The 19,934-nt window shown below is 37.5% G+C and overlaps 1 protein-coding gene across 6 annotated transcripts in view; it reads left to right on the top strand.

The window, feature by feature from the left end:
* COMMD10 (COMM domain containing 10) overlaps positions 1-19,934 on the top strand; it is a 110,200-nt gene that overhangs the window by 29,250 nt on the left and 61,016 nt on the right. For 2 of the 6 annotated variants that reach the window (XM_065045363.1, XM_065045360.1), the window contains one exon: positions 11,389-11,466. The exons of 3 other annotated variants lie outside the window; for them this stretch is intronic. In XM_065045363.1, the coding sequence (XP_064901435.1) occupies positions 11,389-11,466 (78 nt within the window). Of the gene's footprint in view, positions 1-1,270; positions 1,676-11,388; positions 11,467-19,934 lie in introns of those variants that run through there. One more of the 6 variants, XM_065045364.1, reaches the window with a different exon arrangement.

The following is a 19,934-nucleotide window of genomic DNA, read 5'->3' as shown; positions in this document are numbered from 1 at the left end:
AGAAAGAACAGTCTGGGGTGTTCAAAGCTGTAAGCTTAAACAAAACCACAAAAAACCCCACAAAACAAACAAGCAAAACCAACCCCTCTCCCCCAAAAAAACCAAAACCAAACCAAGCAACCAAACAAAAAACAACCACAACCAAACCAAAACAGAAAAGGTGATTAGATAACAGGCTTGTAGAAGAGAAACACTATGATGTCCACACCTGCTTAGGCTGACTGCAGTTCTCCACCTGTTGTCTATATAATTTCCTATTTATTTCCAGGCTTACTGTAGTTGGTTAAAATTTCTTACCACTGCATTTTACTTCTGCAGCTATGGCAGGGTGGGCAGAAAATAGAGGAATCTTTCTGCCTTCCATTCCTGTGTTAAACAGTACTGTTTACTGAAACACTGCTCAGCAGGCTCCGCGATCGGCATGGATTGAAATGGAACTCAGAAACAGGAACAGAAAAACAATCTAATACAAATGCCAATGAAATGGGTTCTTACTGTCCAGCCTAAGCAGTTCTTTAGTAATATGCATAAATTTTATTCAATTTTCTTCATAGAGTAAATAATGATGCTGATGTCATTGATCTTGACCTACTGAGGAGTATAGGCAGGAGTTCTGTTTCCTTGTTTTCCCCAATATTTCATCTGCCTTTTGTAAGTGCACAAAAAAGCATACCCACACAAACTTATTGAACTTCTTTCTAAGGTGTACTTTATTGTTTTGTCCCGAGTTGTATATTTTTCACCTTTAAAAGTTACGTAGATGGATTATCTTGGAAAATGTGATATTATGTTGCTGTTTAAATTATGTGAAAGATACTCCAAAAGGAAGGGAGGATGGGCAGGAGGGTGTAAGAGGCAAGGAGTAGCCACTCAGCCTGTGAATGTCTTATATATGTTGATTCCCTGTGCATCTCCTGAAAAGCCTAGCTGCAGGGTGACGTATTTTAACCCAAGTCAGACACTTTGATCTCGTTCTTCTCCTGTGATAAGTCCTTGTTATCTTCATAAGAAATCTTGTAGACTAGAAGTCCACTATAGATAATTTCTGATTTGCAAAATGTAGTATTTGCAATCCATTTTGCTTAATTATTGCTGTAGGGCAGGTTTTTATGAGCAAAATTGATGAATTTTAGAAGTACCATTATATTTGAGGTATTTGTTTTCTTGCTGAGCGTCATGTTGCATAAATAACTTTTGCCGTGTTATGTCTTTGTGCACATACGATGGGTAATTTTAATCAATCTCTGGTTTTGTCTTTTTCTCTCTGCAGAATCAAATCACTTGATCTTCAGTTGCAGTAGACACAGCTATTCAAGTTCTTATATTTATAAAGTTTTTTCTTTTGCCTATTTAGGCTGAATATTAATTGTTTTTCCTTGCAAATATAGTTATGCTCTATGTCCTGGCAAAATAAGGGCAGCTTCAATGTCAAATCCAGTTAAGACATGGACATTTCTAAGGCAGTCCTAACACTAAGTTCTGTAAAATAATCTGTCTTGTTCAGGCTGGAATTAATATTTAAAATTATAGAACTCCGTTGCATATTTGTAAGCATTTCTTTGCAAGCCTGAGTATAATTACATGGTTTTAAAAATGTGTTTCACTGCCCTTAGGTGCTGGAAGATGTCATTTTTAATAGAGAGGAGAGGTGAAAATAAACACCATTTAACATGTATGATTTTGCCTTTTTAAGTTTCTGAAGTGCAAAAAAGAAGATGGGCCAAATGGATTAAAGAGGCTTTCTGGGGGCAAAATGGTGGCAAGGACCAGCCAGAATGGATGAGGTTGGAAGGGGTCTCTGGAGATCATCTAGTCCAACCTACCTGCTGAAGCAGGTTCACCCAGAGCAGATCGCACAGGAATGCGTCCAGGTAGATTTTGGATGTCTCCAGAAAAGGGGACTCCACAGCCTCTCTGGGCAGCCTGTTCCAGGGCTCTGGCACCCTCGAAGTAAAGAAGATTGTCCTCATATTCAGATGGAATTTCCTGTGTTTTGGTTTGTTCTTGTTGCCCCTTATCCTTTCACTGGGCACCATGGAGAAGAGTCTGGTCCCATCCTCTTTACAGCCATCCCTAAATATTTATCACCATTGATAAGATCCTCTCTCAGCCTTCTCCATGCTGAACAGACCCAGCTCTCTCAGCCTTCCTTCATAAGAAAGATCCTCCGGTCCACTAATCATCTTTGTAGTACTTCACTGGATTCTCTCCAGTAGTTCCTTGTTTTTCTTGAGCTGGGGAGTCCAGAACTGGACCCTGCAGGTTGCACCTCACTTTTATCTCATGTACCTTTAGAAAACATTATGGTGAGGAGAATGATATCCAGTTACCCTCTTGGTTGATAACTTGCCAGCGGCTCTGTATTACTTAGACTGTTACAAACTAATTAGGTATTTTATGTGACAAGCATGTCACCAGGTCTGCTCAGAGTGGTATAGAAGAAGTCCGTGCTTCTTCATTTGCAATCAGTTCACATTTGTGTTCACCATAATTTTCATTCTCCCCTATGCTCTGCTTTTCCTCTATCAGTTCCTTAAACACATTTTTTGTGAGTTTTGGTACAAAACGGTACTGTTAAGGAAAAGTAATCCTCTTGATGATAATGAGTTTCCTACCAGGCTGGGTTAATAGCATGTTTTTGAATTTAAAAGCAATTGGATTGATCTGTATTTTCTGTCTGCTTTGCAGAACGTCTGGCCTTACTTTCCTGTTACTTTTGCTGTTTGGTCTTGTGGGTTTTTTTTTGTTTGTTTGTTTTGTTTTAGTTAGTTTGTTTGTTTGTTTTCAAATGTGCAAACTAATGAAATAGCCGAATCTGGCTTCCTGGGGAAGTAAGATGTATACTCTTGAAAGAGTACAAAGTAAGCATCTCCTGTGTTGCTAACATCTGTCCTGCTTGAGGTGATAAATATACAGTACATACTGTCAAACAGTATCAATGCTATGCATTTGACATTGAACAGGTGTCAGTAACAATGCTGTGACACCCTTTCCAGTCATGCTTCAGGTGGAAGAGGGTAGGTCATCACCTCAGTTGTATGCAAGGGTGGCAATTTTCACTCATTGTGCTTCCTATTTACAAATGACAGGAGTCTGGAAGTGTGTGGCATCTAAATTTGTGCCGCTTGGCTTTCTATGAACATTTAGAAAACTTTAAAAGCTGTTATGACAACTGACCTTTTCAGAGACTAAAATACACAAAATTCCACTTCTTTTACAGGAAAACCACAATCCACAACATGGCCTACAGCCCCAGGGAAATCTTGTTCAGTATGATTATATAAAATCCCTACTAATGAAATAACAAATACATATTTCTAGGAATGCATACTCACTGGCAAGGCAGTAATAGAAAGAGATTTCAAGGGGGAAAGGAAAATACTTTTTCTTCCGCATCGAGACAGATCCTGTTACTAAGAATACATTCTGAAACCTTGTAGTAGTGGAAGGACAGTACAAAAATAAACATAGAGCCAAAGCTAATGAAAATTGCTTGTCTAGCTTGAAATTTATATGTAAGGAGAAGTGACTTCTTGTTCTGACCCCTTGAGCAACATTTTTGAACTTGCATATATGTAATAGTAACTAAGTTGTCCAGCAAGCCCATGGGATGGAACCACGCCAGGGGGTCAGATGGAAGAGAAAATGGCACTGTGATGCCTTCTTGGTGAATTTATAGCTTTCTCAGTGATAATTTCTGCTGTGCATGTAATCAGAATGTTACGAGAATGCTTTGTAAGTGATGTTTGTAAATGCTTTTCTTCCTCAACAACATCAGGATTAGGCACTGACTTTTTCAGTAATAACCTGATTCAAGGCTTTTTTGATGACTCTGGTGCATAAGGCAGACAGCAGAGTTTTAAAGAAGGCTGGAAATAATAGATTATTTTTCCATCCTCTTTTCCAACATCAACACATACGAGGAGTTGGGAGATGCTTATGCTTGGGAATAAATCTTGTTAGAAGATTGGGAATTTGACAACAAAACAATTTGTCAAGGAGCAGGTTTGTAGGCAGCTCTGGTTGGCATGTATTTCTTTTATTTAGGTACTTAAGCACTGAAGGGTGCACTTGTCTCCTTCATGAGGTGGAGAAATGTATTATCCACTGCATTGGCATAGGAGAGTGGTAGGCTGAAACTTTCTGGAGAAGAGCTCACACCATACTTTGGGGGGCTGCCCACCGGTGACTTCACACCAGAAATGCAGTCATACCTAGTAGTCTTGGAGGGTTTTGCAGCCTGGAACTGAGTACAGAATTCATTAACTGCACAGAGGAGTTCAAATTTGTTGTCTTTCGTCTTCTCCTATTCTGAATACTAAATAATGGAATTTCAAAATCTAACCATGCACACTTGAAAACAAATCATGTCATTGTTCCAGAACAAATTACAAATGCTGCCTGCAAATACCTGAAGTCATTGCTGGAAAGGAAATGCCTTTTATTAGAAAATCTTAGAGTACTCAGGAGAAGAAGGTTCCTTTGAAAATGCAGTTTAGAAACAGGAAGAAAGGTGCCTGTAGATTCAGGAAAATCCTCGCGACAGCAGAGAAACAGAATTCCTAAGCTGTTTTTTCATGTCATTTCTAGGTCACTTTGCCTCTTCACATCCCCATTGCTTCTTCACAGAATCACAGAATGTTAGGGATTGGAAGGGACCTCTAAAGATCATCCAGTCCAGTCCCCCTGCTGGAGCAGGAACACCTAGATGAGGTTACGCAGAAATATGTCCAGGCGGGTTTTGAATGTGTCCAGAGTAGGAGGCTCCACAACCTCCCTGGGCAGCCTGTTCCAGTGTTCTGTCTTCCCATCTTCATAGGAACAAGCACACTGTGCTCCTATCGAAGAAAGGCTATGGATTCCTAAGTATCTTTGAAGTACTTCAAACAGCAGAGTTGCCGTCAAAGTCGGACAGAATTCCTGAGGCTGGTGTTATGTCTAAGAAGTTCTAATCCACATTTTCAAATGCTGTGTTCGTGTAACTAGTATTTTTTTTAATTGTTGCTTCTGTGCAACGCTAAGGAGCTTCTCTGTTGGAGCGTGTTGATGTGCCAAGGGTACTGTAGCTCGGGTAAACTGGCACAGTGATGTCTGGGAATGGTGTGTGTGACACAGAGCAGGAGTGCGTGAAACAAAAATGGGGAGGTGGAAACAGTAAAGACAATTAGTAGCAATGGAGGAACAAGGAATTGTTGTTCATTGAGTGCTAACTGAAGGTGAGTTGAACCTGTAGAGATCTTTTTGCGTGAGGCTGGGGATGGTTAACATGCAGGGAAGTGGTGCACTGTGAGAAGCATTATGCCTCATGACGTGGTGCTTTTTTCAACCTGGTATCTGAAAAGTCATTCTGAAAAGCTCTTGAAAAGTCAAGTGTAGCATAATTTGAAGTTCCTTTATTTTTTTTTTTTTTTTTAGTGGAGTTGCTTTAAAATTATTATTTTAAACCACAATTATATGCTTCTGTACCCTTGAGGGAGTCACAAAGAACTTGGAGCCATCCTTGACTTGAAGAGTGAGGCCTGCTATGCCCGTTTAGGACAGAGTATGCTTGTTGTTGTGTCTACTGCTTTTCGAAGAGAAGACCTTGACACATCTTTAACGGGGGGAATGCGATCCAAGGGTGAGCCACAGACAAACAGCAGATCCTTTAAAGATATGTAGAACTAGTAAGGCAAATGAAGAATATAACAAAACAAAGACAACAAACAAAACCAAAACCACACAAAACACACCACCCCCCCCAAGCCAAAACAAACAGAAAACAAAACCAAACCAAAAAAATCTAAGCCCAAGGAAGGCAGTTAATATATCTGTTATTTATGGATAGACTGATGAAATGTATTTGCCAGCACTGGGCATAAGAGGTGCAGTTCTGTAACTTAGGCAGCACTGATTCGCTGATTGTGTAGTGCAGTAAGACGTTAGGTTGTGGGGCTCATTCTAGACCATTTCTTCCCCTCTTTGCAGTAGAATGGTTTGTTTTCAAAACATTCCAATCCAACATAACCCAGCTTTGAATTTGTGGAAGTAACTTATATGTTTTCGTTAATGTGACTATTTTCAAGACGGTCAAACTTGCAAACTTGAGAGACTACTGGCTTTTGTAGCACTGTGGCTTCAGACAACAGAAAGAAAGAAATCTGGTTTTCCCACTGTTTTCTAAGGCACTTCAGTCATGTGCTTTCAGCATTAACCTGTTTTTTTTTTAACTAAAATAAATAAGACTTGTGGACCAAACATTAGTCAGCCTATAACACTGTGAAAAGAGCTTTTCAGCTCTAAACTAAAATACTATTATTTTAGTGTGTGTCTTTATGTAAAAATAAGCACTTACCATTTTTAGAGTTAGGTGGAATTGGCATGTGTTTAATTCTTTCACAAAAACCCTCAGGGGTAGGGAGAGTGTAAATATGTGGAGGACTGCAGGTTATTATTGCCACTGGAAAAAAGATCCTGTAATGTGCTGTTATGCCAACAGGCCCGGATCAGGTGCCATTGTGCATATACAAAATATGTTAATATCCTCATGTTACCTCAGAGCTTGAAAAAATTAAATTATTCTTTGGCTTTGTGGAAATAAAGGGGTTTTTTAATAATTTAGTTCGATGGAGTCACTGTTTCTATATAATTTGTATCTAATTCTTATACTTCCATTAAAATATGCAGGGTTTTCTTGTTTATTCTTTTTGGTAAGAGAACACTAGCTTCTTTACTGAGTGTAAAACCATTTGGAATATGTCAAGAATAAAGCTTTTGGGCTAAAAAAAAGTGTCTTTTAGTTTATCCCACAAAATCCCTGCCAAGTTTAATTGAATTAAAATGTGTAAAAAGTAAAAAAATCAGCAAAAATGAAATGTTCTCTTAGAAGTCCTGGATTTTTTGCCCAAACACTAATTGATTATGAGCATTCTGATCTGAGATCAGGCTTTGCCGTTATTAAACACCAAGCAGACGATGCTCTCGAGCACATTGGAAAGCACACTGTCCGGATGCACTGGGGAGAAGGAGAGTTCTTGGCTGGGCTTCCGTCTCATCTTGGATCTAGTACAGGGAATCAGCTGTGTACTCTCCACCTTCTGAAGGTGGCATATAAAATACTGTTGAAGATGGTGACTGATCCCCCCCCCAGTTAAATGAATGCTCTACAGGAAACAGAAAAATAAAAAGGAAACAAAAAAACCCAACCAAACAAAAAACAAACCCCCAAAACACTTCCAGAGAGTATTAAGATAGAATACACTAATGTACTAGCAGAAAGATGGGTGAGGTGGTCAAAAGGATTTTACAATCATTTTTTTGGTTATAATAATCCAATTTAAGCTTTAAATTTTAAATTAAAAAAAAATAGCGAGGGTCTGTAGATTTGCGAGTGACAGTAAAATTTGTTTTGCTTACAATACCATTACTCTGCCTGTGGGCTTCATGGAGCCTGGAGATCAGTCTGGAAATCCTGGACCAGGATGGGGGAAAAGGTTGCCTCTGGAACAGCTGTTCTCGGGAACAGCACAGTGGGATTGAATTTCCTTGGCTGTTCTTACTAGCATGGTAGAGATGTTTTTATCATGAAGTTACCGATACAGACTCTAAACCTTCATGTTGCTTAACTTAAATGGCACTGCTTTGCATCTGAACAGATACCTGTGTCAACGGTTGTCAAGTGTCCTTCGGTGCAAACACAAAAGCAGTAGAACAAACTGTGACTGCAGAGATAAGCGTTTTAAATAAAAGCAAAGAAAAACAAAACCTCTTCCTCCTTTGGCTGTTGAGAATTGTGTTGATTCTCCCTCTAAACCCACACAAAGCTCCAGCGTGTGTTTTCTTCTGTTGGAAGAACGGCTGGTGAATGAAGTTCACCACTCTCTCAGTTGGGCTGATGTCTGTGGAGCTACACTGCAAAATGCATCCCTGAAATGAATTAGAAAATTAAATAAAACCAATGGCCTGGAAGTTTCTAGAAATCAAGAGTGCTTAAGTTTTCTGTGGGCCCTACAAAGAAATTTCACTGGCACAAAATGAAATAGATTGTGGTTTTCAGGTGGTTGTGAGTTTTTAGCATGAGGAAGCATGTGACATAGCAAAGAAAATACGGTTTTAAACTATGCCCTATTATTAACTGTTACACTTTTATATGGCTGTTGGGCTGATGCTTTCTGAAATGGCAGTCGTCTCCCAGATCTGAACAGATATCTTAAGACTAGCTTTTTGTTTTACAGATGTAGATAAAAATGGCACTCTCCTATGCCTATGTTTGTGCCTTTAGTATTGCTACTAATACAAAAATCAGGAAGATTTTTTTGTAAGCTTATAAAACATACTGTTTTCAGAGGAAAGAAAAAAAGTGACTTGCATGAATTTATTAAGGTTGATGCATTTGCATTTCTTGTTAATGAAGTCAGTGAGATGGAGAGACAATTAAATATTTCAAGAATTCCTATGAATTTAAAAAGCAGGAAATTGCTAAGCTAAGCTTTTCTTTTTTTTTTTTTTGTAATAATGTTTGTACATGTTTGTTTGAAGTGCTATTTGATTAGTTGTGGTTTTTTTTTTTTCCTGTTATTAGTTGTGTCATTCATATGCTCTACCCTAAAACAATATAATTTTTACCCCAAGCAATTCAGAGTCTCAAAAAACTTTCTGTATAAAAGTTTTACAGATGGTGAGCTTATCTCATACTACTGTAGCTGTTGTAAAATAATTTTCTCTTGTATCCAGACATAAACCAATGAATACCATAAGAAGAATTTGATTTGTAAGCAAAGTGCATATAATTAAAAGGTACAGGTATGAAATAAGAACGATAACAAACTTACCTGACTGTAATCGACATGCATTATGAAGGAGAAAATAGGAGGGGGAGAAGAATGGAAATTGTGGTAATGTCAATATGGAGCGCATTTAGAGTAGATACTGTGCACATTAGTAACAGATAAGATAAAATAGTTTTGGTTGAAGGATCAAGAGTGACGTGGAATGCATGGAATTGACTGAGGCAGGAAATGAATGGCTGAGAAGCAAAACCCTCTCTGAGCTGCAGGAATTAGCCTACCGCTTTGTTTTCTCAACTAATAATTGATGTGTAGCTAGTTGAGGAAATCATAGAAATAAAGGAACTTGCTTGTAACATGTGCAGTGATACAAAAAGCAAAAAACGAGAAAGTTATGCAGAAAAGATAAAAAGGAATACAGTGATTGAGGCAACCACAACTGAAATGCACAGATTCTTGTCTAAGATGGTAGTGATTATTATGAAAGGATTTAAATGTATTCAGTTAGAATTTTAAATAAGATTTTCAAGTTGAGTGAAGAAGATCAACAACATCACTGAAAATGGCTAAACTAAATTTGGAAGGAATGGTGTTTGTGGTTCTGTACCTGGGAAGTTTAAAAGGTATTTAAATTGTCATGCTGTAAAAGCATTGTCCTTGAGTAAGACGTCAGAAGTGGGCATTTCTGGGGAAGCTATATGTTGAAAATTTTCTAAATACTTGGACTTGTCAGAGCTACCCCTTCTTTGAGCAGGGGGGTTGGTGTTGGTTGGGCCAGATGACCTCTTGAGGCCCATTTCAAGTTAAATTATTCTGCAGTTATGGAGATATTTCAGTTATGAAGGTTAACTAGACTTCTCTGCAGAATAGTCCTGAAAAAGAAGCTGAATAACATCGTGACTAATTTAGTGTTTAGTGGGCTCTGTGTTGTTTAAACAAGAAAAGTAAGCACGAGTGCCCCAGTTTCACAGAGAGTCAAAGGTGGGACCACCCTTCTAGAGGAGAAAAGCAAACAGAGACATTAAATCCACAAATCAAAGAGTCTCTTTCCTAGGCAAGAGTTGCATGTAGCTTTTCTGAACAGTTCTGAATTTGCTTTGGCTCTTTATAAAAACCACATGATTCTAGTCAGTTTGTCACATTTTCCATTCTGGGCATAATGTTAAGCTGTCCAAGTGAATTTTTATTAGAAATGCTACTTAACAGGGGATCTACAAAAGTGGTGTGTTGCATTGCAGATGAGTTCTTCAGTGAACTGGATTCTCATTAAAATCACTCAGTTTCTACTAGATAGTGGAAAAGAATTAGTTGCTCATAACCTGACAGACTTGGGACCTATGTCAGGAATTAACCAGTATTACTGTAGTTAGCAAAACCTGGGATTAAATTAATTATGTGAAACATGCAAGATAAGGATCTCCTTAACAAGAATGAAAGCACTGAAATTAGGTGAAAATCGTAGACAAGATAAAGGACCAGAGGCAATAGCAGCTCTGTGCCTGGAGTGCAGATTTTGTGGTATCTCTATTTTATATTAAAATAGCATTTGGGCATATATTTGTGGTTGCAGTTACTCTGGGCAGAACTTGTAGTGCAGGAAACAAACAGTTTGGACCTGGATTCTGATCTCATGTGACTCTAAATAATTATTTACTTTTTTTATTTTAGAGTAATACCAGCAATTTGAGCTTGTTTAGGACCAATAAGCAGAATAGCATTTCAAGGAATTTTTTTTTTCTATTTATTCTATGAATCTGTAATCTGACTCCACATTTTCCAGAGTAGGATTAGGTGAGTGGGACGTGAAGATAATATGTTAATTAACAGTGCATCTCTGAAAAGCTTCAATGTTTTAAATGTTGAACTTAATTTGCTGCAGCTTTTTTCTAAAATCAGCAGTGTTCTGCATTAAGAAAGTACATTATTGTGATAGTTGACTTTTATGCTTAATTTTCCTAAAAAAGTCTGAAGTTAGTGGGGTTTTTTTTTTATGTGTTGTGTCTGAATAAGGTATGCGTTTATAAATTCCTTGCAGTCAGGATCCATTTATGCTGTACTTAAAAACAGGAGATTTTTGCCACAATTGGAAAATGTTCCTTTAGACTATTGCCAAATGTAGCTCTTCATTTTAGTCTAGCACTTCCATATTTCCTCATATCAGTGTTTTAAACTGTTAACTGATAGACCTCGTCATTCTGCAATACTTTCTTTAGATACTAATTTTAATACAGTGCTAATGCTCTGTGGAAAAAGCTATGGAAGATTTTGGTTTGGTATGGCTTTGCCTCTCCTCTTTGCAAGTCACAAACTGCAATATTCTTTAACAGACTCTCTGCTAAAATTGCACGTTGCCTCTACATCAGTGTGACGAGCTGTGTACCTAGTTACACCTACACCCGCGCTGATGTGTGTGTGACACAGGACTGACCATAAAGCTGTGGTCCATGACTGGCTGAGCGCAGCTTTGCAGAGGTCTGCAGGCATTAGGGTGGTGTGCTGGGCCGTCCTTGGGATGCACAGTCCCAGGGGTTCCAGATGTGCTTCTGCAGCGGGTCACGCATGAGCGATGTTGTGGATGTGGTTTCCCTTGCAGGCACAGCCAAAGCACTTTTCCTTCTTTCAGTCCTCTGCAAACGCGCGCAGGAGGGGGCGAAGGAGGGCGGAGGAGCTGGGCGGACGGCTTGCTGGGGAAACTGAAGCGGTGGGTGGCTGTATTTTTGTGGCATTGCTGTCTTGAGTGCCCATGGTTGGTTTTTAAATCTGTTAGAAGATGAAGGTTTGTAAAACCAAAATGTACAAGCCGATTACTAGACTGAATTCACATTTAGTTTTTCAAAAGGTGTAAGGAACAGTAGAGTGCTTGTAAAATGTCATATTGCTATAGTTAAAAAACTGATAAAGTTTATACAAAGCATATTATATAATACAAAATGTTAACTATTGTCAGGCTAATCCTGGAAGAGGGGTTTTGCTGAGACACTTTATTTCTTTCACAGTGGTATTCTGCCAGGGGAAGGCACTTGTCAAATTTCACATGAAACTGCATCCTAACCTACAGTGTTCACTGGTGATAAAGTAACATTGTGCATGTTACAGAACACAGCAGGAATAATAACACTGTTGCCTTTCTCACTTATTTTGTAAAAAAATTATGCTTTGTTTAAAAGAAAAAAATGATGCCCTGAAATATTGTACTGTTTCGTTTTAATATGCGCCTCCCTCTCCTTGGTGTCTTCTCTATTTTGTTGATTCGATTCTTAGATTAGACTTACGAGAAGTTTTGGAAATGCAAAATTAACCCTGTATCATAATGAAACACATTCCTTTTATTGAAGTAGGGATCTGGGTATTTTTGTTTTCTCTGTCTCTTAAAGACAAAGCAGACCTTTTAGATGTCACAACTTAGTAGCAGGCAATTGTGAATTAGTAGTGGAATTACATTTTTTAAAATAATGCAATTTTTAATAAAATCTGTTGGAATTCTGACATACTGTTTTCAATATTATTTCTATTTGTAAATTGGTAAAAGCTTTACATGAAAAGAGGATTCTTTAATCTGAAACAGACTAATGCACTTGGAGGTAAAATGTTAGTGAAATGCCACACCACAATTGACAATAAGTTCAGGAACAGAGCCCAAGCACTGTCTTCTGGGAAGCAGAATGTCTTAATTCTAGTTCTTGTGAACAAAGGGGAACAAGGATATTCATAACGTGTGTTGTAACAGTTGACGCATCTGAACTATTCTTACGCTGTTAGAAACTCTGAAGTAATAAATAAGTATGTCTGAGACATGGCAAATTTCTCAAAGTAGGAAATCCACACATGCTTCTGTTTTTAATTTTGCGCTGTAACCATTTTGAAGGTCTGGACTGTATTATTGCATTTTACGCGTTTATGTTTTACTTTAGGGAATACAAATGTGGCACACAACAGACTGGTGGGCGAGTGGGTTTTGACAATTACAATATTTATGGCGCAGTTAAAAACAGCATAAGTGAAACTTCAGATCTATGTCTTGGTATGTCTATATTTTGTCAAATAAGGTTTTCTAGAAGTAGAGAATCTGGAGAAGCGAGGGAGGAGGTGGATAGAGGCTGGAACAGGGCTAGTTCTAGAATCACTGGAGGTGTCTCCTTGCTTTCTCTCTGAGCTGCTTTCACAAGAGCCATTTGTACCCATGTCAGTGTGGCAAACATGCAGGAGATGTTTAAGAGCTTCTTGTGATGTAGGAGTTCTGGTGCTTTCTGATGGAAATGAACTACTGGGCATAATTTTTACAGCAGAGGTAGCCAAGTACATAATCCTGTTTTTCAGGTCTTTGGATACCAAACATATTCACTGTTATTTAAATAATTTATTATATACACTTTCATCAGGATATCAAGGCTATGGAAAATATTTATAATGAAGAAGCATTCCGTATGTAATGGGAATATTTTTTGCATTGTTATTAGTCTTATATTCTTGGTTTGCTCATTTTCATGTTTGCCAACGCCCTGTGGCCAAATTTGATACCTAGCATATTCCATGTATTTTCAGTTACCAGTGTGATCAGTTTTCTGTATTTCTGCCAGTATTTTTTTTTAAATTTTCTGATAGATAGTTTGCTTGTTGAAAGCAAAAAGCTTGTGTATGTTACTTGTTTTTTCTGGATTAGTTTTTTTAATGATCAAGGAATTAATTCACTCCTTGTCTTCCATCAACCCATTGGTCTGGTTTATTAAATTACCTGCATGATACCCATGACCTTGGAAAAGTCATAAAAATTTCAGATGCCCTCTGCTGTTCTCCCCTGTCGCTTTAAAGAAGTGTCCATGGGGTAAATGACAAGAAACAGAAAGAAATAAGCGACATGGATTTTTTTTTTTTTTTTTTTTTTTAAATCTTCTTGGTGTTATATTTAGTTTAGAAGTCTTCATTTGTATTTAGAGAAGCCAGATTTTGAAATTCAAATACCTGTGTAACCTGAATTCTATGTTTGGAACATTGGCTTTAGTAATTGAGATTTATGTTCATTTCCAGACCATATTTTGGCCCTTTTGCAGAAATCAGATAAATAAAGCTTCCTCAATGGAACAACAGTGTGGTACAAAATCCAGATACATTTGTGGAGGTGGTGTAATAGCTGTCTGTTGAGGAATGCTGTTTTACTTTGTCCTGAAATATATTTTTTAATTGGTGTTCAGAGGGAATCAGCCCTTTTTTCACAAACTGTGAATATCTGGAAAGAGGATACGTGGTTGAAAGGAATGATAATGTGGTTGACGGTCAGTTAAATTCTGGTTAAATTTAGCATTTTTTTGGGGGCCAAAGGACTATTTTTTGACATATACGTTAAGTATCAGGGAACCATCCAATGTGGAGGGAAGTCAGAGCAGAATTTGCGTGCACAATGGGTATACCCAAATATAACATCCCTTTCCTCCAAAACTGTGTGAGTAGGCCATTGAGCAGCATAGCTGCATGCAGCGCTGGCTCGAAAGATAAACAGTTGTCTCTCGTTTTTTGCCGCTTCACTGCGGCCTCTTCTTCTTTTTAGCTGCATTTAAAGAACGTGTTAAAATAAATCAAGTGAAGTGCGTTACTGGAGGACACACACAGAGACTCTCTTTTCTTAATCAAATACTACAGCTTAACAGCAAAGGCTGCATAAAAGATTTTAGAATGACCTTTTCAAATTTAATGTTTCAGTGTTTTCCTGGTATATGACCACCAGACTTTCTACACCTTGGTGGTTGTTTTTTGTTTTTTTGTAGTAGTGGTAATGTAAAAGTTTAAGGAACATTTTCACCTAGAACTGTGTGTTTCTGATGAACTCCCATGTTCCCATAGCAATTTTAGTAACCACACGCTGTTTTACTGGAAGAGTGACTTGAGGATATTGCCTGATCTCTCTCTACCTCCCATGGTAAACCTTCTGTTTGTTTTGTGAATTTAGTAGTCAGAGGTGTGTTATAAAACTTGCCATCTCTTACTTAATGACACTTCACAGCCAGTAAGACTGCCAAACTGCTATACAACTTTCCTTTTTACTTCATTAAGCAGGATGGAGGAACAGATCACAACAATTATTTTCTATCCTAATGCCTCATATCGACTGAAACATTTAAGTCTAAAAATAGGTAAGTATCATAAAATAAAAGGCTTAAATGGGGAAAGGGACACCTTTACAGCTCCGAATGAGTCTAAAGAGAGAAAAAAGTGCAGAAAGACCCAAGTCAAGAAAATTGAGCCTTTTCAAATTAGCGAAGCATGAGTTGGAGAGGGGAGAGAAGAGGTTAAGCTATGCTTATCATAGTAGGTTATATTAGAAATAAAATGTAGGTGGTTTTTTTTCCCAGCAAAACCACGCTAGAGGAACAAACTGCAACGATGTGTTTCTGCTTTCTCTAGTGGCAACAATTAAACTGTAGTGACACTTAAAATAATTTGTGTGCTGTTTTGCAGAGAACATTACTGTCTCATAAGTCCTTTAATAACTGGCTGACCGACCTGCATCTTTGATGCTTTAAGGGTAAGGGACCAGTAGTCTGATACTCCTCCTCACATACTATAATTACTTGCAATGTAAATTGTTTTCTTGTGATTATGGAGTTTGTGATTTTATCTGTGTTTTCTGGTTTTCAATAATTTTAAATACAAAAAAGCAAATACATTTCCTCCTTTTTCCCTGCCTTCTCTCCAACATCAATAAAAAAAAGAAATAAAGAAAAAAATTCATCTGTAGTAGTGTTTTGACACATGGTATCTTATTAGTTAAAAGGCAAATAGACTCAATGTTTATATTGCCCTAGCTTCACTTTTATTTTTTTTCTGCAAGCAGCAAATCAGACAAAAAAGTTCAAGAAAAGGAGGTGAAGGGTGGGCAGGGAAAGAGAAAATGTGCTCTGTGTGCAAACCATTGTATCCATGGAAAACTCTTCTGTGGCCTTAGAAGAAGCCTGCAACTCAGTAAGAATAAAACTTGATCTCCACAGTGTGTGGTTGCAAATCTTTGTGTGTATATGGGTTTGAAAAATGTGACTCTTACAGAAAATAATTTTGAACTATTGTCCTGGCTTTTTACTATCCCTTTATTTGTGTTCTTGTTATTTTAACTTGCTTATCTGTGTAAATTTAGTCATTGTCAGGTTCAGTTATGTCATTTTTATAAAATAATGTTAGCTTTGGAAATGTGACATCTTCCTGTCTGAGATTTTTCTCCCTTCATAAATCTTGCCCTGACTTCATAAATCTTGCCCTGAATGCCTTACGATTTGAACTTATTTTTCTGACACAAATCAGAAATATTGAAAGTACTAAATTGAAAATGCTGAAATTGGGCTTTGTGTAGCAAGCTGAGCTACAATTTGATAAGTAATTGATTTCTCCAGTTCATCATGGAATTAATCTAGGAGGAAACCACTGGGAATTCCCCTCAGCTGTATTTGGGAATTCACCCTGCGTGATTTATCGGGATCCACAGAAGTCATCTCAGTGAGCAGTTGGTTAATGTAATTAGTTAAGTAGACATAAATTCATCTTCTGCATTAGCACTAACGAAACTGCAGAGAGGTTGATTATATATTCCTGTTGCAACAAGAAATCACAGGAGAAATTTTATTGTCATTTTGAAAAAAATGTCGAGTTGGATGCAAAAAATCATTACTGTTACAACGATAAAGATATTACGGATACTGACTCCTTGTTTGGGGCAAATTCTGTAAAGCATGCAGGTATGCGTATACCATGTGTGCTGGCTGACCCAGTGATAATTTGGAGTACTCATGCAGCACCCCAGTGCTGCAGTGGATGCAGTGGTAGTGGTAAATGACAGTGCAGAGCAAAATGGAGCAAGATTTTTTAACAGAAGATGAACAATGAGCATTCTCATTCTCATTTGCATAGCATCTGACTTAGCCTGGTAACTTAGGTTTTTCGAGCTGCCAAATATTCAGTCATGTTTCTTAAGAAAATTAAAAGAAAACCCAAATCAAACAAAACCAGAAACAAAACCAAAACCAACCAAACAAAAAACCCTACAGAACCAAACCCACCACTAAACTTATGAACTTCTGGATTATTTTTATTTACTTGCTTCAAGAGATTAAAAAAAAAAAAAATCACTCCCACTTGTGCACCAGGAAAGGAACCTGTTTAAACAAATGTGGGGGGGGGCCAGTAATAAGGGTTGGCAATGCTCCTTTAAGAGATGCACAGTACAGTCTGCTAATTGACTTGAGATATCAGACTGAAAATGTTAAGCTTTCTAAACAGGACTTTTATTATCTCATTATCTTGATTCTTAATTAAACTCTAAATCGGGGGTTGTTTTAAGTACCACTAAAGGTTTTAAAAAAAGTATAAACTGATACCCTATTAACATTTCTGTGGTAGTTCACAGATCTGGTAGCACCAAGGCCGTGTTGTGGAACCCCGTTCATTACTGAATGCCAACTTTTTAGCTTGTAAGACGTTAAAAACACTCTACCACCTTCCTTCATCATAAACTTCAAATGCATCCATTGTGCATGTTTTGTAAGTGTCTTGGCTTTAATTAACTCAGCCTGCAGGAGGAAGGAATTGTAAGGTAAGAGGAACAAATATACAAATGGTTCCTCACAGTTGCCAGATTTTACTGTGAGTACTAAGACTGGCTTTTGCATAAAGTTACAGAATAATCATGAAGCAAAGCTTAAAATGAAAGAAAAAAGTTTGTCTTCATGTTCAGCTATGATCGACTTAGTCTCTCTTATGAATTTGTTATGCTAAACTCAAAGTACTTCATGTTTTTACAAGATAGGAGTAAGTTTTCTTTTACAATTTGCTGGAATAGTAGAGCATAGAAGTACTTAAACAAAATAAAACAACAACAACAAAAACAAAACAACAACAAAAAAACCACAACAACAACAAAAAACCAAAACAAAACAAAGAAAAAAACCCCAAACAAACAAAAACACAAAAAAAACCACCAAAAAACCAAAACCAAAACAGCAAAACCCTGAGCAACAGTTGGATATTGAGGACTAAGGTAACATTTACATCTGTGGCCTCTTACTTCCATTTGGGTTTGGAGACGTTTCCAAAAAACTTTATCAGAGAATCCTACAACATATTGCTCTAGCTTGAGGTTTGTGTATGGAGCAAGTTTACCATGCCTTGTTTGCAACAAACAGCCCCATGTGAGCAGATGTGCTGTCAGAGACCAGTGCAACACTGCATTAAGTGCTCGTGGTGCTGCAAGCTTCGATGTTTTTAACACGAATTTTTCAGTTTGCCTTTTTCTCCCAGGTTTCATGTGAGAAGCTTAGGTTTCGTTTCTTATAAAGAGGGGTGATTTCTTTACTGAACTGAGACTTAAGTGCCTCTCCTTGTTGTCCAAAAGGACAGACTTCACCATGGTTACCAGATAGAAATATGGGAACTTGTGTACTTGTTTGCAGTGTTTCTTTAGAATGTCGACAGCCACATTGCAGTTACTGGATTACTCATAAGGAGTAATTCTTTGTTGGAAAATAGTGAATCTTTTCTTGTATGAGGAAAACGGTGGGTAAAAAAAGGCCTGTAAAATTCAGGTCAGGATTTATTCCAGCTTTCAAAAAACTGAAGCTTTCACATCAGAGATTCTGTTTGCATTTTATCTCTGATTTGCTTCAAGGAAGAACGAGGTTGTTAGGAGGTGTTTATAAAGTATGTTAATAAATGTTTGATGATTTGAGCATTATGATGTCTGGAAGTTGGATAAAATACTGAAACACACCTGGACAGCTACTCAATCTTTTGTGCAGGTCTAGCATGGGTTAATAAAACTATCTTAGTTTTAATTTATGATATGAAGTGATCATATTTTAGCATGCATATAACCTACATATGAAAACCGGGTCCAGTGGGATAATGGAGTATTTTAAAAAGAAATACATTTACTGTAATTTGTCAAGATAGTGCTGAAAAAATAGCCCCCGAACGCTTTCCTTGGGGGAAAAAAAAATCACTCAATATTAGTGTTTTTTAAAAAGTGAAAAGAAAAAAAAGCTTAAAGAATGCAAATGTTTGCATCCAAGTATGGATACATGGTACGTGTAGCCTTAAGAGTTTCTTCTGCCTTCTTGTATTTTGCATTTAATTAGGTTAAATCTTGTCAAGTGTAAAACTATGTTTTACGTCTAAGGGACTTCTTAGATACTCTGAGCTGCTCACGGGAAATACTGAACAATACATAAAGAAAACTGCATGTACAACCCATTCGCTTCAGTGCAGCTAATTATTTGCAGATACAGGGAGCAGTTTTAGTCTGTAGAACTAGTCTTCACGCTCGCACCTTTGTGCATCAGAGGACTGTCAGCTGTTTCATTAATGTCTGTTTCAGCCAGGCATTTGTTCTCCGTGTTTGAGCCATTACTGTCACTAACCTACAGGTGGTAAAGCAGTAGAAAATGAACTTTATCATCTAGAGCCACTAAACGTGGGAAGGAGAGAATGTTGCATTTAAAATGCTCCTGTTTAAACTATGTTCAGCACAATTAAATTTGGTTTCTAGTCAGAGTGTAAGGCTTCAGCGCACAGAATATAAAACTGTCTCCAGAAAAAGAAGCAATATATAAAGCAAAGCAGGTTTATCAACACACCTAAGCTTCTTATCTCGGTGTCCGCCTTTCACGAATGCATACAGTTGTGGCCTATGCACTTCTTCCAATTACTTTAACAATTTTCTAAATGCCCGTAAGCATTGGCTGCAAATGAAAAAATTATTCTCTCACAGTGTGTCCAGTTGAAATGCAGCTGCAGGTTCATCAGTTTTTTCATATTGTAGCATCTTCTACAGTATTTCAACCTAATTAGTTTCAGAACTCTGTTTAAAAGAACACAGCCATATTTTATGTCCATTAAAGCTTTTACATTGCTTTGAAGTTTTCACAGCATCTGAAGAATGGGAAAGGAAGTGCTTCCTGACATTTTGCAACAGAAATAAAATATTTAAGGTATTTTATAAGCTCCATAATGACAAGAGAAAGGGTGGTTTTGCTAGTTGTTTCAGTTTCATGTGTGCTTTTTAGGACTATAATTTTGTCTTCCACAATACTTGTATTAACAGCGAATAATAAAATATTTTTCTCAAATACAGCAAGACCATCCAGTCTTCAATACAAAACTGATCTAGTTTTATGATGTTCTTATTGTCCATCT

Source organism: Columba livia, chromosome Z (assembly GCF_036013475.1).
Source record: "Columba livia isolate bColLiv1 breed racing homer chromosome Z, bColLiv1.pat.W.v2, whole genome shotgun sequence".
Taxonomy (NCBI): Eukaryota; Metazoa; Chordata; class Aves; order Columbiformes; family Columbidae; genus Columba; species Columba livia.
Note: the sequence above shows the minus strand (reverse complement) of the source record. Positions and strands in the feature narration are given on the sequence as shown.